Source organism: Fusarium coffeatum (assembly GCF_003316985.1).
Source record: "Fusarium coffeatum strain FIESC_28 chromosome Unknown BRIP53273_contig_156, whole genome shotgun sequence".
Taxonomy (NCBI): domain Eukaryota; kingdom Fungi; phylum Ascomycota; class Sordariomycetes; order Hypocreales; family Nectriaceae; genus Fusarium; species Fusarium coffeatum.
Window position 1 is genome coordinate 19,792 of NW_022157949.1, and position 14,951 is coordinate 34,742.

Sequence of the window (14,951 nt, forward strand, 5' to 3'; positions counted from 1 at the left end):
ATGGCTGCCGATCCGAAACCTCGAGATGACGACAAAAAGGACAACGAGAAGCCTGCTTCGACGGCCGAGACCAACGAACAACCTCAAAGAACTCCTCAGGTCTCCGACTACCTCCGAGTCTTCAGCTACGCTACAAAATGGGACTTTGTCATCTACGCTGTAGCTTCCGTCGCTTCAATCGGTGCTGGGATAACCATGCCTCTGATGAACATCATCTTCGGCCAACTCGTCGACCAGTTCACAGAATACTTCCAACCCGGCACTGAGATCTCCACTGATGGTTTCCGAGAGATCCTGGACCAACAAGCTCTATACATTATGGCTCTCTTCCTTGGCCGTTGGGCTCTCAACACCATCAACAAGTATTGCTTCCGGATGATTGGCATTCGTCTCTCATCTGCTATCCGACTCCATTACCTTCAATCCCTCTTCGCTCAGTCCATCCATGTCATTGACTCGATGCCAGCTGGTGCACCTGCGACTGCCATCACATCTACCTCGAACACGCTTCAGGTTGGTATCTCGGAACGCTTGGGTACCTTCTTGGAGTTTAATGGTACTATCTGGGCCGCGATCATTGTCGCTTTCGTGTGGAGTTGGGATATCACTTTAGTGACAGCATCCTTGATCCTGTACATGGGAACTGTCTTGTCAATCACCATGCCTATCCTCGTCAAGAGGCAGGCGACGATTGGTGCAGCTGATGCTCAAGGCACAGCTATTGCGAGTGAGGCATTGCAGGGCATCCGTCTTGTCACAGCTTGTGGCGCCCAGTCTCGCGTCATTAGCCGCTACCGGGAATGGGTCGGCAAGGCCATGAAAGAAGGCCAGAGGACAGCGCCCGTCACTGGCTTTCATCTAAGTCTTGTTGTGAGTTGAACAGAAGCCCTTTTATATCAAAGTGATACTGACAATAGTAGTTCTTCGGCGTCTTCGGCACCTTCGGGCTCTCATTCTGGTACGGTACCAAGAGATACATCGACGGTGCAATCGACAACCCCGGAGTCATCATCATTGTCCTCATGTCAGTGATGCTCATCCTCACCTCCTTGGAGCGCATCGCGACACCGTTGATGGCTGTCAGTAGGGCGATGGTTGCTGCTTGCGAATTCTTTACTGTCATCGATGCCACGTTACCTTCCTCCGGATCCCTCAAACCAGACATTACCTCATGCGACATCTTCTTCGACGGTGTTACCTTCGAATATCCAAGTCGGCCTGGCGTCAGGGTGTTAGATGCACTGAGCTTCTGTATCCGCTCTGGCCAGAACACAGCACTTGTTGGACCGTCAGGCTCTGGCAAGAGCACTATTGTCGGATTACTCGAGCGCTGGTACTCCTTGAAGGAGCATCACATCCTTCCCAAGGTCGTTCAAGCAACACCACAGCAGAAGACTGATGAGACTGAAGAAACCCAGTCCGACGAGAATGCACAAGCCGCCGACGCCCCTGTGTTATCTGGTGCAGTCACGATCGCTGGCCACAACATCGAAGATCTTGATCTCAAGTGGTGGCGATCCCAGATTGGTCTTGTCCAGCAGGAGCCCTTCTTGTTTAATGACACCATCTTCAACAACGTCGCTCACGGTCTCATTGGATCGGAATGGCAAGACGAAACTGAGGTAACGAAACGCGCCCTTGTGATTGAGGCTTGCAGGGAAGCATACGCGGATGAGTTCATCGATCGGCTCCCCGATGTAAGTTCAAGGTATTGACCGATGCCTTCCGGACTATCACTGACAAATTTACTTAGGCGTACGACACTCGCGTCGGCGATGGCGGTGCAAAGCTGTCTGGTGGTCAGAAGCAACGCCTAGCCATCGCTAGGAGTATCATCAAGAAGCCTCGCATTATCATTCTCGACGAAGCCACGAGCGCCATCGATGCTAAGAGTGAGAAGACCGTCCAGTCTGCTCTCGACAGAGTAACCCAGGGTCGCACAACCATCACGATTGCTCATCGCCTGTCCACGATCAAGAAGGCAGACAATATCATTGTTCTCCAGAATGGAAGGGCTGTCGAGCAGGGCGTGCACGCAGACCTCATCGCCAAGTCTGGAGTATACTCGGCTTTGGTCAAGGCTCAGTCTCTTCAGGTTGCTGATCAGGCAGAGGGTAGCACCTTCATGCCTGATGCCGAGGATACTGCACAGACCTCTGACCGTGAGATGACCAAGGTGGCCACTTCTGTGTCCGGTCTGGAAGAAACAGAGCAATCCGAGAAGCCTCGGGGTCTCTTCCGAAGTTTCGGTCGACTACTCTACGAACAACGGGCCAAATGGCCAAGCTATTTGGGCATCCTCATGTCTTCCATGGCTGCCGCAGCTGCAACGCCTATCCAAGCCTGGCTTTTTGCAAAGGCTATCGGCGTGTTCCTTTTCCAAGGCGACGAGTTGAAGAGCGAGAGCGAGTTCTGGGGCCTCATGTGGCTCGCTCTTGCCGGCGGCGTTGCGCTTTCGTATTTTTGCGAAGGTTGGATAGGTCTGCACACTCAGTATTACATTAGTGCTGTTTACAAGTCGCAGTACCTGGGCGACATGCTGTATCAGAAGATGCTCTTCTTTGATCAGGAGGAGAATTCTCATGGCACACTGAGTTCTCGTGTCTCTGGAGACGCGAAGTCATTGGAGGAGCTCCTCGGTGTCAATCTCGCACTCATGATCTCAGCCATGTTCAACGTCATCGGTTGTGCGACCATATCCCTCGTCTTTGGATGGAAGCTCGGATTGATTTGTATGTCTGTTGCCTTGCCGGTCATGTTGACGGCAGGATGCTGGAAGTTTAAACACGAAGTCCATTTCGACAAGATGAACTCGGCTGTATTTATGGAGAGCTCGCAGTTTGCGACTGAAGCTATTCAGGCGATCCGAACGGTTTCGTCCCTTACAATGGAGGATTCAATTAATAGCCGATATCGCGAGCTTCTGAATGGCCACGTCAAGGCTGCGAATCGCAAGGCTCAATGGACTTCGGCTGTCTTCGGGTTCGCAGACAGTGTTGGTCTCGGTGTTCAAGCGCTACTCTTCTGGTATGGCGGTACCCTGTTGGTTAGTGGTGAGTATTCGATGGAAGCATTCTTCGTTTGTTTCATGGCTGTCATCCAGGGCTCCGAGGCTGGTAGTATGGGACTTGCCATGGCACCTAGCGCTGTGCAAGTGACCGCTTCTGCGAACCGAATCCTGGATGTGCAAAGGTCTGTTGATCCGGATCATCTAGAAGTTGTTAAAGACGACGTCGTTGCCGATTCTGATGGAGGGGTCAAGGTAGAGTTGAGAGACGTCTCGTTCAAATATCCTACCAGAGACGTCCCTGTCTTTGACCACTTGAACCTTACAATCGAGAAGGGTCAATATGCTGCCTTCGTCGGGGCATCCGGATGTGGCAAGACTACTATAATATCACTCCTTGAGCGTTTCTACGACGTTCAGCGCGGCGATGGAATTATCCTGTGCAATGATCAAGACATCAAGGACACTAATGTTTTCAAGTACCGCAAGAACCTCTCGCTCGTGTCCCAAGAGTCCGCCATATTTCAAGGCTCCATCCGAGACAACATCCTCTTCGGAATTTCTGATCCCGGTTCCGTTACCGATGAAAGGATACATCAGGTTTGCCGTGATGCATTTATCCACGACTTTATTGTTTCTCTGCCGGAAGGTTACAACACCATCGTCAAAGGTGTATCGATGTCGGGAGGTCAGAAGCAACGAATCGCCATCGCTCGCGCGCTGATTCGTGATCCGAAACTGTTGCTTTTGGATGAGGCGACGTCAGCTCTTGATTCAGAATCCGAAAAGACTGTTGCTGCAGCGATTGATCAAGCTCGAAGTGGAAGGACGGTCATCTCAGTCGCCCATCGGCTGTCGACCATCCAGAATGCTGATGTCATCTTTGTCTTTGACGAGGGCAAGGTGATCGAGAAGGGAACGCATACCGACCTTATCAAGAACCACGGCATTTACTGGGAGATGGTAAGTTGAACTTGACACGTTGCGAACTCTGAAGAACACTGTGCTAACTCTTTTCTAGTGCCAGAGCCAGGCTTTGGATCAATGATTGCAACCTCAACCCATTATTTCGACCTCACATCATTCACTTCCACTTATTCCATTTATCTGGACCTCGTGTCCAACGGGTCTTATAGTGTTTAGTTTGCCTGCGTTCTTTGTCTTTGTATTTCCGAGACCGACTGAGCTATTATTGTCTTTTGCAACTTTAGAATCTTTCGCTTCCTATGAATCATCCCAATAAACTTTGGTTCCATATTATTCTGACCATCCGAACTCAGCATGTACGAGTCAATGAACTTGAATGTTATTCTGAATCTACTAGACTTGCTAAATAATCCCATCTCTCGTGATGAATTGTATAAAGAACTTGGTATCTGTTACTTAAACCCAAAACAAACTACTCTTACATCTCGATCATCTCTATTGCTTCGTCGTCTTCGACTTGCGACTCAACTTCCACGAAGACAATTTCCAGCGGGAACCAGATGAGTCAGATTTACTTCTCGCTGTCATCTGGGGAACCTCCAGTTGGCCCTTACCGGTTTCACCGGGCACATTTCCTGGCAGCTCAGGCGGTTGTACGTTCAGTTCGACAAGCTTGTTGGCTAACGAGGGACCAGTCACCACGGGTACAACTGAGTTCGAGGCAACCGGTCGAGGATTCTCTAGTGACTGGATCTCTGTCGAGTCAAGTTCCGTGACCGGCGCAGCCTTCTCGTCTGATTTCGATACCGTTGACAGGTCGACTTGATCGCCAGGTAATTCAGAAATGACAGGTCCTGCGTCCAATTCAACAGGTCCACTAGACTCCGCAAACCCTACACTGGACGGACTCTTCAAGGACGCGTAGTCGGGAGGATTGCCGAATCTGTTCCGGTATACGATATCATCAATAGACGATCGTAGCTTATTGAACTTGAATCCCACGTTGAGTTTCTTGAGAGGAATGAGCTGGTCGATTTCGTCATGGACTTGTTGTTGCAGCCGCTTCTCTTTGCCGTTAAATGTTGTGATCGTCTCCTTTGCGTAGTATTTGGCGGCGTCTTCGATTTGCTTGATTGAGACGTACTTTCCATCGTATCGGAATGATCGTTCTAGAATAAGAATCATATCGCAAGAACACTTGAGAAGCATTCTCGCCGTCGGTGGGAGAGCAAACAAACAACCAGCCGCGCCAAGAATGACACCAATACCCATTGTCGGCACTGCAACACCCACTGCAACAGCGCTTACAGCAGCGAATTGCGACATTGAGACCTTGATGTATTCTTTGAAATTACTCAAGACGATATCCGTCATGATTGCCTCGATCTCAGTCGGTGCGGCTTTGGGAAAACCGAAACACTGGAGGACGTGTTCGCAAATGAGACGTGATACAGTTGGTGTTCCAATCATGCCCGAGCACGGAAGAGGGACGGCGGCGGTGCGGATCGCGTGTGTTCCTAGTCTCATACACTCTGTTATCGCTGAGTTGATCTTCTGTTCAACATCAACGACTTGAGCTGCAACACAGAAGAGACGTACGCGTTCGTCGACAATGAGGTCGAGGGTTTGGGTGAGTAGCTCTTTGATTCCGGCATCGTCATCTAGTTATTGTCAGCCAAGTACAATTAACAAAGAAAGTGCGCTCACTCTTTGACAGGCAACAGAAACCGTCAGCTTTGTAATGCTCGATCTGCGAGAGCTGACTTCTCAGCTCGGCGAATTGCTCCTCCGCTTTAGCATTAGCACTCGCTTCGGCGAGTTTCTTGGCTTCCTTGTAGTCGTCCATTTTCTCCATCAGCGTATCTAAATAGAGTTCTTTGTGTTGAGCTGTGAGTTTATCTTTCTTTGTGCCGACAACAAAAACAGGGACTTGGTGTGAATATTGAGCGATTGTGGCGAACGTCCGCTTTTCTGCTTCTTCAATGCGGGCGACGTCGGAATCGACGCAAAACCTAGATCCCGTCAGCTAAAACGCCATCAGAACAAGCCGACAAGGTTGACCAACCAGATTACGTGTAGAGCCTCGGCGGGATCTTCCTGGAACGCTCTATGTCTAAGGAATTTGGCGATCAAGTCCAATTCTGTATCGCTACCAGCCTGCCAACCTCTTGAATCATGAATCAAAAGCCCTGGATGTTTTGGCGATTCAAAAGCCACGTTGATGTCGTGAACACCCTGATCATAAGAAAGCGACTCATCAGTCATCTCAACACCAAATACCTTGTTGATCAGAGTTGACTTTCCGACACCTGTTTTGCCACAGACCAGAATTCGAAAGGCTTTGACTCCGCTTGCTTCAAGCTGCATATCTCTGAGCCAAGGTGCCATTTGGTCCTCTTCGGCGATGAGGTGCGCATCTTGGAAATTGGAAATCGGCTTCTTGAGGAGTTTAAAGCTGTTGAGGTCGCCGTGTCGGGGATACCTGTCAAGAATGCAAAATACCGAAGGGTGTATCATGTTTCCGTAGGGTCCTGCGTCGCACCACCCTTTCAGTGTCTTGTCAAGCCCTTCAAATATCTTTCGATTTGCGGGTCGCTTAAAGCAATCTGTGTCCGGCTTGATAGAGTGTGTCTCTACCCCTGTCGTCGACTTCTTGCCATGGGCACTCTGGAGGTCAAACATGCTGGTGCGAAGCCCGTTCGTGTACTGAAGACGCCACTCAATCTCTTCCGATCCGTCCAAAGCCGGCAAGTTGCCAGCATATTGAGGAAAGACCAAAGTCATGGGATTGTCATTGGCCTTTGAATCGCCCATGTTATTGAGGCCAAGACCAGAGTAGAGACTCTCCAAGATCATCCACTGCAGCGGATACAGAGAGAGCCCATCGTGAGCTGTGCCACCGATCATATCCTGGTGTGTGCCCATGAACCAGGCCTGGACTAGCGACCGATGGGTCATGTCTGCATCTTCCGGGATACTGAAGAGCTCGGGCACCCTGTTAGAATGATTTTCGTTCATACCTAGAGCATGACGAAGAGTCTCGATGGATGTGTTGAATGAGATGTCATAGCTTGTTTTCGAGCTGTGTATCGTGGTATCGAAAAGACCGACAAATGGTATCCTTGGAGGGTCGCCGGCTCCGCTCTTGATCTTCTGGAGTAGTTGGGGTCCTCGTTTGAAATCGTCATCGATTTGTGCCTTGATAAGCCCGACAGACGCATCATAAAGCTCATCGAAGTTGTCGGAGTTGGGCAATCCTAGTCGGTGCACGATACCGGCGACGGCGCGAGCAATAAAGGCTCCGTGGCCTGAACCGTAGAGCCAGAGTTCGTCTTCGGGTCGTTCCAGCACGAGACAGATATCTTCAACAATACTTTTGATCAAGGTAGCCGACTCATCGTTTGTGGATTTTGACCTCAGTCGATCGCTCAACTTTGTGACGCTGCTCGTAGCGACATAGTACTTGGGAATCTGAGCGATAGTGTATCCGTTTGACTCAATCAGGCCATCACGGGTTAGTTGCTTGATCCTGGAGATAGTCGAAGGATTCGTCTCCTCTACAGCAGGTTAGCCGTCAGTCGCTGTTCCTCTATCGAGCACTTACTTTTCGTCTCGCGCGCCTCACAACCATCCACCAAAACAACAAGTCGCTTAATGGGTCTTTTCTCCGACATGATGAACAACAATCGACAGACGCGTATACAGGATCAAAAAGCCAAAAAGCTTAATCTCAAAGCTGGGGAGATCAAGTTCTTAAGAAGCGTGAAGCGTCAGCACTCAGAAATTGGGCTGGGCGGGGCAGAGAGCTGACATGATAATGGCGCTCCAACGGACTGTTTCAGCGTAAGCGCGAAGCACCCAAAAGACACAAGATTATCGTCTAGGGCGTAAGCAAGGCTCCATATCAGCCTTGTAGGATTCGCCAAAAAGCGAGGTAATTGGGTCAGAGAGCTGGGAGTCCGACGGGTTTAGCGGTCTAAGCCTCTACTGGTGTGTCCGGTGGTCGATCACTTCCGCGGAGCAGGGCTGAGCAAATGCTGCGCTTTCTCGATGATGACATTTTGCAGTGAGCATTTTTTCGGTTGGTGTTGCGACAAGGATCATTTCTGGTTCGCGCTTCGCACATTGGGGGCGCCACATACGTTTGTTATTTGCGTCCAGCAGAGAAATGATGCCTCTTGATTAGAAATGGCATGTTTTTGAGGAGGCAATTGCTGACTGTACGCAAAGTGCAAGTGCAACCTCTGGTGGTGATACCAACGCGGGGTTAGCGTTAGCCAATCTGATTCACAAAATTCCGAAACCGAAAGCGAGAGGTTTTGATCCTCCATTACCATCGGACAATGATATTAACTTCATCAAATATCATGGCCTGGCTGTTAGATACGAAGTCGCAACGCTGCCTTTACGGGTTGTACAACGTGGAGTACCAACATCAACCAAGTTCTATTCATTGACCACCTCAACAGATAAGGCCTCGCGATTAAGACACATGGCTTCTGAATGAATCCTCTGATATATACGTGTTGATCTCTTTCATAAGATGGATCGCTATCTAACTATACAAGAACCCATATCTTCCATAATTGGTAACCTCTTCATTCCACTGGCGCATTCTTCCCAGCTCAAAACCATGCGAGTCAGCGATGCCAGAGTCCAGAACCTGTTTGACAGGGGCCAGGTCTCCTGCCGTAACTTGCAAGCAATACCAAGCTATTTGTAAGGGATATATAAGCAGCAGTGCAAGACTCGCAGCATCTCCTGCCCGAAGTGCCTGGTTCGCAAAGCGACAGATCTCTGCTGCTAGACCTGTTACTCGAGATGCCGCATCCGCGCTATCTGATTCATTATTTTGCTGTCCAGTGATGATGTTGATATTCAAACAATCGCATGGTTGGATGAGGCAGAGAAGTATGGCGTAACACACTGCCAGGGAGACACAGTCCATCGGATCATCCGGAAGACGCTTTTGACTGCTCTCTATGAGAATTGGATCAACGGTGACTAACCATGATCCGTCTTTGCACCAGGCGTGTAAACCGTCCACGAGTGATTGCACTCTTAGTCGGAATGCGCCCGACCTTTCAACATCTATACATGAGGACTGTCGTAGTTGATCATACTCGTCGATGATGCCAGGAAATTGAGAGAATAGGTCCAGAAGAAGATCGAATCTATCAGGTGTATCGCTCGTTGGTATAAGGTGGGTACTAGCCCATTGTGGTTGTTCGAGGAAGCAGCGTTTCCGTTGATGTCCGGCCGAAAGAAGCTGCACAGTTTAGCCTAGGCCTAAAGAGCTGATAGCCGGAATACTTACAATGTAGTATCTTGCGACACGCCATATCTGCTTCTCTTCCTGGCTTTTCAAAGGCTTTGGGCCCCGAGATTGTAACTGGAATACTGGTCAGTAGAGTCTACCGTACAGGTTCTGATACTTACTATTCTCCCTAAGCCATCGTAGTGAAGAAGCCAGGCATTGGGTTGTGAAAACACCACATTCTCATATACACAGAGACACATGACGCCCATTATCGTACCGATATTCGTACTTGCGCTGTTGATTTCGGACCGGAGCTGCGTCAGCGCGTAAGAATACAGCCGCAAGCCCAGATTGCAAGCTTGTTTATCCTGATGTATCCTTCCAAAATACGTGGCCGATAAAGCTTGTATGCATGACTGATGCAGTGGCGATTTGAATTCCGTTAGCAGCGCCGGAAGGACACTGCTTGCGAGTGCTGGATCATATCGAAATGATGTTGGCGATAGCTTTGATAAGGTGTATGGAAGGAACAGGGTTTCCTTTGGCGGCATTAGAGTGCGAATTTGTGGTTTAACCGTTTCCTGTTTAACCATTTTCGTGCAGTTTGTGGATACTATACGGGAGCATTGTGCTGGTTTAGGTCGTGAGACGACAACCTCTGAGGCAAAGCGCGTCCCTTCGTCAACAAACTTGAGTTGACTATGATATCCCGAACAGGTAAGCCCGGCATTTGTGCAGCGTTGACAATGAGGTTGTTGTTCATCTGTTGCCAAGAGTCAGCATCAGCTGTCAAATGTCTCCTCGGTTGTCAATGAATCCGGACGTACCGCACTTGACCTTGCGTTCTACGCAGGTCCCGCACCGTTTGATCCGTCTACCGTGCCGAGCCATGTGGATACGAGATATCGCAAAGCATATGTAAGGAAGAAAGAAAAAAAAAGAGGAACTTGTTGGATCAGATACTGATAGAAAGGCAAAGGGTCTAGGCTGCAAAGAAGCGTTCCAGTTAGTTGCACGGGGACAGATTGGTGAAATAGCCCGTAAGCGGGAAAAGGATTGGAATCCAAGGACCAAGCTGACACACGATCAGTACGGATCTAGTTAGAGTGATTTTTGGGTTGTGGTCAGGGCTTGGCTTTTGCCTCAGACACGAGTTGAAGAGGGGGGTTCTAGAACAGCGTGCATCTTTATTCCTTCATGTCGGTGCGATATTGTGTCAAAATTTAAAGCAGGAAAGAAGCCGGAATGAATGGCTATCTAGAAGAGAATTGACGTCTGGTCTTCATCTGAATGTTCTGTTTCGACTCTTCTTTATCGGAGCTGCTCCAGTCCAATCAGAACCTCTTGATATCTGAGTCAGCAACTTCAACAGCCAATGGAGTACCTAAGAGTCGCCACCTTCAGAAGTTACAGTACTCGTAAAGCCCTACAGACAGGGCCTCAGCCGACCGAATGGGATCGGAGATGCAGTGTCGATCATAAATGATAGATCCAGAATTTGAGAGCTGATACCGTTTTATCTGAATCTTAGTTTCTTTCCAGAACCTTTGTGACCAAAGAATGGCAGAAACCGTTACCCTGCCCCGGTATCCTCCCACATCCCGAGACCCAATCGTCGAGTTCTTACTTGTTCGGCCCTACACTACCGAGACGGTGTCTGGCTTGAAACTTAAAATCAGGCCAGGTTTGCATTGTGAATTGCCACTGCCAGCTTAGTGTCGTCGAACTATTCCAAAGCTTACCTGGCGGCTGTCCGCGGGAGTTCCCTTAACTAACGCGTCGCTGGGCTGCTGTAGAAGGACACTTCAGACGTTGACAACTTGACAGATTGACAGTGACATCCTTTGCAAGGGTAGAAAGGCTTAAAACCATCAGATTTTGTGTATTCAGGCCTTCTTACAGCTAACGGCGCGGGGTCATGGATGGTGGTGAAATCTGACAGGCGTCAGGCTTTCAAGCCATCAATACGGTTGGCGCATTCTAGACCTGCACCTGCATTGGCTATTCAGCTGAACCTGGTATTTTTGATTTATATTTAGAGGGCGATTCCCCGTCAAGTTTCGGAGCAAAAGCATCGACACATAAATTACCTATACTTCATCAAGTATTCGGCCGAATCTCCACAATCACGACCAAATTTCCGAACCCTGCTCAAGTCGATCCGCAGATCATCCACCATGCATTCAACGGCTGCGCACTTATTGCTTATTCTCAGCATGGGTATATGTCTGCTACGGGGAACCCTGGCCCAGACTACTGTGTTCATCAAGGACGATGGGGGCAGTTTCAACTGTCCTGGAGTCCTCCGTAATAACAACGGCAATGACGGCAAAGCGTATTGTTGCGTCGGCGGCAAACTCGATCTCAGTACCTGCGAAGGCTGGCCAATCTGCACAGGCAGCTCCTGGAGCGCTAAACCTGTGAGCTGTGCCGCAACAGTCCCTGTCACGGCTACAGATTACGGTGCACAGATCAAGAGCGCAAGATCCAAGTACCTCCAGGATGATGAGCCTACGGTTACGAGTGACTCTGTCTCTTCGGCAACTTCGGGTGGAAGTCAGGCTGCTGCAGTTTCAGCGGCCAGAACGGCGGCTGAATCCACGGCATCAGATAGCGGCTCCAATGTCATCCCGCCAGGTTTGGCAGGTGGGATAGTGGGTGGTTTGATGGCTTTGTGGATTGGTTTGTGAGGAAGATTCCAACGACAGATTGACAACCAGTCGGTCCGAAGAGTAACCAGGATAAAGGAACCTATTGATAAAATATCATCTGCTTAGGCACTAAAGCTTAGAGTAGACTATACTAATCTTCATGACATCTTAACTAAGTCTTAGCTTTTCTTGGACACACCTGACAACCTAGACTTCTTACACGGCGAGCATAGCAAGGCTATTTATCAACATCACTATGACATGCTATTGATTAAAATTGAAGTCATGTATAAATTGTTGTTTGTCGGAACATCTCTCGGGCTTCTAATATGCATAGTCGTTTGTCTATTGAAGTCATTCGCGCTATCCCTCCAAGCATGGATTTTATGCTTGATTCAGTCCGGTCTCCAACCAGAAACTGAATCTTCTTGGCCTGTTTTTTCTGGCATTTGCCGTTCATTTGGTAGGCTTGCGACGAGTTTGGCTGGGCTTTGGCCCAGGTAGCTTCAGAATTTCCTGAGTTCGCTTTTCACTTCTCAGACTGCGAACGTCGATCTTGGTAAGTTGCGCTTGGAACTTGTCCATGCGGCTATCCTTAGCCTTGCCATCCTTCTTTAGGTCGTTGATCTGAGCCTGGGTATTAGTCGAAAAAGTAGTCATATCAGCTTGGAATCTTTCATCCTTGCGTCAATTAGCCATTGCTTCGGACATCATCTTGTTCGCCGGTTGGCAATCGCGGGCCATTGTCTGAAAGGCTTGCTGCCAATTGAAGACACCATCTTGTTCTTGGATGCCACTGGCATCGGAGTGGACATCAGTATCGGCATCAAGGTCGGCATCAAGCTTTGGTATCAGGGTCGGCAATGTCGTGGGTAACAGAGCCTTCGCCATCTGTGTCTGCGTCCGAGATGCTAGTATCATCGCTGCTTACTTCGATGATGGACAGATCACCTGTCTCAATGTCTGAATCCGAGAGACCGCTATGTCCACCGGTGCGATGACTTGGACCAGTCAGCTGGTCGAGCTCCTCCGTGGTGGGCTCGAAGGTGACGTTTTCATAGACGGATGAGGTGTCTTCGATATTCGCAAGAAGTCGGGCCCGCGTCTTCTGGGATTTGCGAATGGAGTCGTTAAGGCGTTGTGCTTTTTCAAACCTCTCTTGTTTCTCTTACGAGAAAGATGACCGTTTTTCAGTCGGGAAGATGCGGTAATTCGCGCACGGGAGGACGTGGTATCGGGGGCACGAGAAAACGAACCGCACGTGCACGAGAGGAGGACGCCAGAGGGGCACAAGAGGATGAATCAGGCGCGCGGGAAGACATGGTAATGGACGCTTTGGGAGACGTAGCCTGGCCGTGAGATGTTTGGCGCTGGGCATCAAGGGCAAGCCATTCTTGCGCTGCGGCAGCTTTCTTCTCACTTTGCGCCTTTGCGAATTTGTCTTCGAAATCGGCGCCGACTAGCCCTTGTATCTTCTTGGCTTGTTTCTTCTCGCTCAGTTCGCGAGAAGGAAAGTAGTCGTATTCAAGGGCTTCCTAAGGGGAACTCTTCCCTCCACCAGAAGGACATACGAGCCGTAATCTTGTTAGGAATGTTGGTGAAGATGGTGATGGCAATCAGCCATCCAGAAAAGTGAAGGATGGGTTGAGTACGACCGTTGCAGCTAAGGTGCTTGTAAAGGCGTGTCTGACTCTGGGTCCGATTGAGATACGGGAGCCAATCCTCGTCAGCCATGTAGCGCTTCAACTGCTCTGCGCCCTTTCGCTTCATGTTGGGGGGCGCGATGACTTCATCATAGCGATCAAAGACCTTCTTGAGAGGTCACGGTTCTCTTTCGACTTCAGGGATTCTCGCTTGTCTTTGAGGTCGTGAAGGGTGGGGTGAAAGTTTCTCATCATAGTCAGAGGCCTTGTTCTTCCTTCTAGCCGTCCGATCCTATGGACCCCAGTGCTACCGGCCGAAGGGCCTTTCGATCTCTTCCTTATCGAGTTCTTCATCGTCAGGCTCGCGGTACCAATCACTCATCAGAGTGATGCTGCAGCGTTCGATCAGCATTGCTACGAAACGGGTTAGCAACGCGCGATGGGTAAGGATTAGGGGTTCACTGACTTACTGTGCGTTGGGACGGGGGCGGTCGCAGGAGGAAGGCAAGGGAGGGCTACCGTGCGAATCATAGCAGCCGTTTCATACGCCTGTGTTGGCATTAGCTAGATTTCAGTGGATGCGGGCGATTTCCTCTGAGATGAGCCTACGCTTCGACCTGTCCTCGAGGAGTCAACCTTAAGTCATGCTTGCCTTTGCCGTGATGTCGCGTGAGACGTCGCGACGGCGACAGGTGTCGCTAGCCGTGAGCGTTGTGAATACAACCGGCGAAGAAGAACGTTGGAGGCCAAAATGAACGAGAATGTGAAGAGAAGAGGATGAGGTAGAAGAGGACGTGCAGGAGAAGGAGGGCGGAAAAGAAAGAGGTCCGACATTTCAGGAAATATCTTTTAAGGCTTTCTAAGCCGGCATAAGGTGGTCACACTTATTTCGTCTTCTATGATTCCAGCAGTGTATTCTTCTGACACTGGCAAATGCTTAATGTAGCCTTGGACTTATAAAAGATCGATCTGCATTAACATCTATGCATGCATAACGCTTACGAATTGCGTGCTGCCTACTACCCATTGTTATAACGCAAAAACACAATGAATTATTGTTTGACCAGGCTTAAAATTAGGCATCTATCACGGGCGGTTGTTGGTATATACTGCAGATCCCTCCTGGACCGTTTGCCTGTTTGTGGAGATTGTAAATTTGTTCACTGGAGAGTTTGCTTTTCAGATTGTGTGGTGTCAATCAAACTTGATGAATTACCAAAGCTCGAACAATTCTTCCCCTTCTTCCAGCACATCCATGGTATACAGTGCATCACTTTGATTAAAAGCGACGACAAAATAGATTCGTATTGAGAGTTTAACCAACATTGTCTGGGCAACAGACGATAGCATGGCAATGCCTTGAAAAGTCGACGCCGTTCCGTGTACACTGCGCTTTTCGGTGCGCACGAATAGTGGTCATAGTTTCAATTGTAAGCCTCTCATAATACATACGACCAAAGGTA

General features: G+C 49.4%; 6 protein-coding genes across 6 annotated transcripts; 2 read left to right on the forward strand and 4 right to left on the reverse strand.

The window, feature by feature from the left end:
- Positions 1-4,055, forward strand: FIESC28_07152 (uncharacterized protein; the record flags this gene model as incomplete). The annotated part of the gene is made up of 4 exons (XM_031161293.1): positions 1-870; positions 921-1,697; positions 1,754-3,970; positions 4,029-4,055. The coding sequence occupies 4 exons, from the start codon at positions 1-3 to the stop codon at positions 4,053-4,055; spliced, it is 3,891 nt and encodes a 1,296-aa protein (XP_031014651.1).
- Positions 4,056-4,429: 374 nt separating this feature from the next.
- On the reverse strand, positions 4,430-7,608 carry FIESC28_07153 (uncharacterized protein; the record flags this gene model as incomplete). Its single annotated transcript, XM_031161294.1, has 4 exons — positions 4,430-5,595; positions 5,642-5,946; positions 6,000-7,491; positions 7,539-7,608. The coding sequence occupies 4 exons, from the start codon at positions 7,606-7,608 to the stop codon at positions 4,430-4,432; spliced, it is 3,033 nt and encodes a 1,010-aa protein (XP_031014652.1).
- An 881-nt stretch (positions 7,609-8,489) lies between these two features.
- Positions 8,490-9,454, reverse strand: FIESC28_07154 (uncharacterized protein; the record flags this gene model as incomplete). The annotated part of the gene is made up of 3 exons (XM_031161295.1): positions 8,490-9,203; positions 9,252-9,326; positions 9,374-9,454. 3 exons carry the CDS (start codon positions 9,452-9,454, stop codon positions 8,490-8,492), a joined length of 870 nt encoding a protein of 289 aa, XP_031014653.1.
- Positions 9,455-11,371: 1,917 nt separating this feature from the next.
- On the forward strand, positions 11,372-11,884 carry FIESC28_07155 (uncharacterized protein; the record flags this gene model as incomplete). Its single annotated transcript, XM_031161296.1, has 1 exon — positions 11,372-11,884. One exon carries the CDS (start codon positions 11,372-11,374, stop codon positions 11,882-11,884), a length of 513 nt encoding a protein of 170 aa, XP_031014654.1.
- Positions 11,885-12,301: 417 nt separating this feature from the next.
- On the reverse strand, positions 12,302-13,615 carry FIESC28_07156 (uncharacterized protein; the record flags this gene model as incomplete). Its single annotated transcript, XM_031161297.1, has 4 exons — positions 12,302-12,478; positions 12,777-12,953; positions 13,102-13,376; positions 13,417-13,615. 4 exons carry the CDS (start codon positions 13,613-13,615, stop codon positions 12,302-12,304), a joined length of 828 nt encoding a protein of 275 aa, XP_031014655.1.
- Positions 13,616-13,795: 180 nt separating this feature from the next.
- Positions 13,796-14,049, reverse strand: FIESC28_07157 (uncharacterized protein; the record flags this gene model as incomplete). Its single annotated transcript, XM_031161298.1, has 2 exons — positions 13,796-13,902; positions 13,959-14,049. The coding sequence occupies 2 exons, from the start codon at positions 14,047-14,049 to the stop codon at positions 13,796-13,798; spliced, it is 198 nt and encodes a 65-aa protein (XP_031014656.1).
- Between the last annotated feature and the right edge of the window lie 902 nt (positions 14,050-14,951).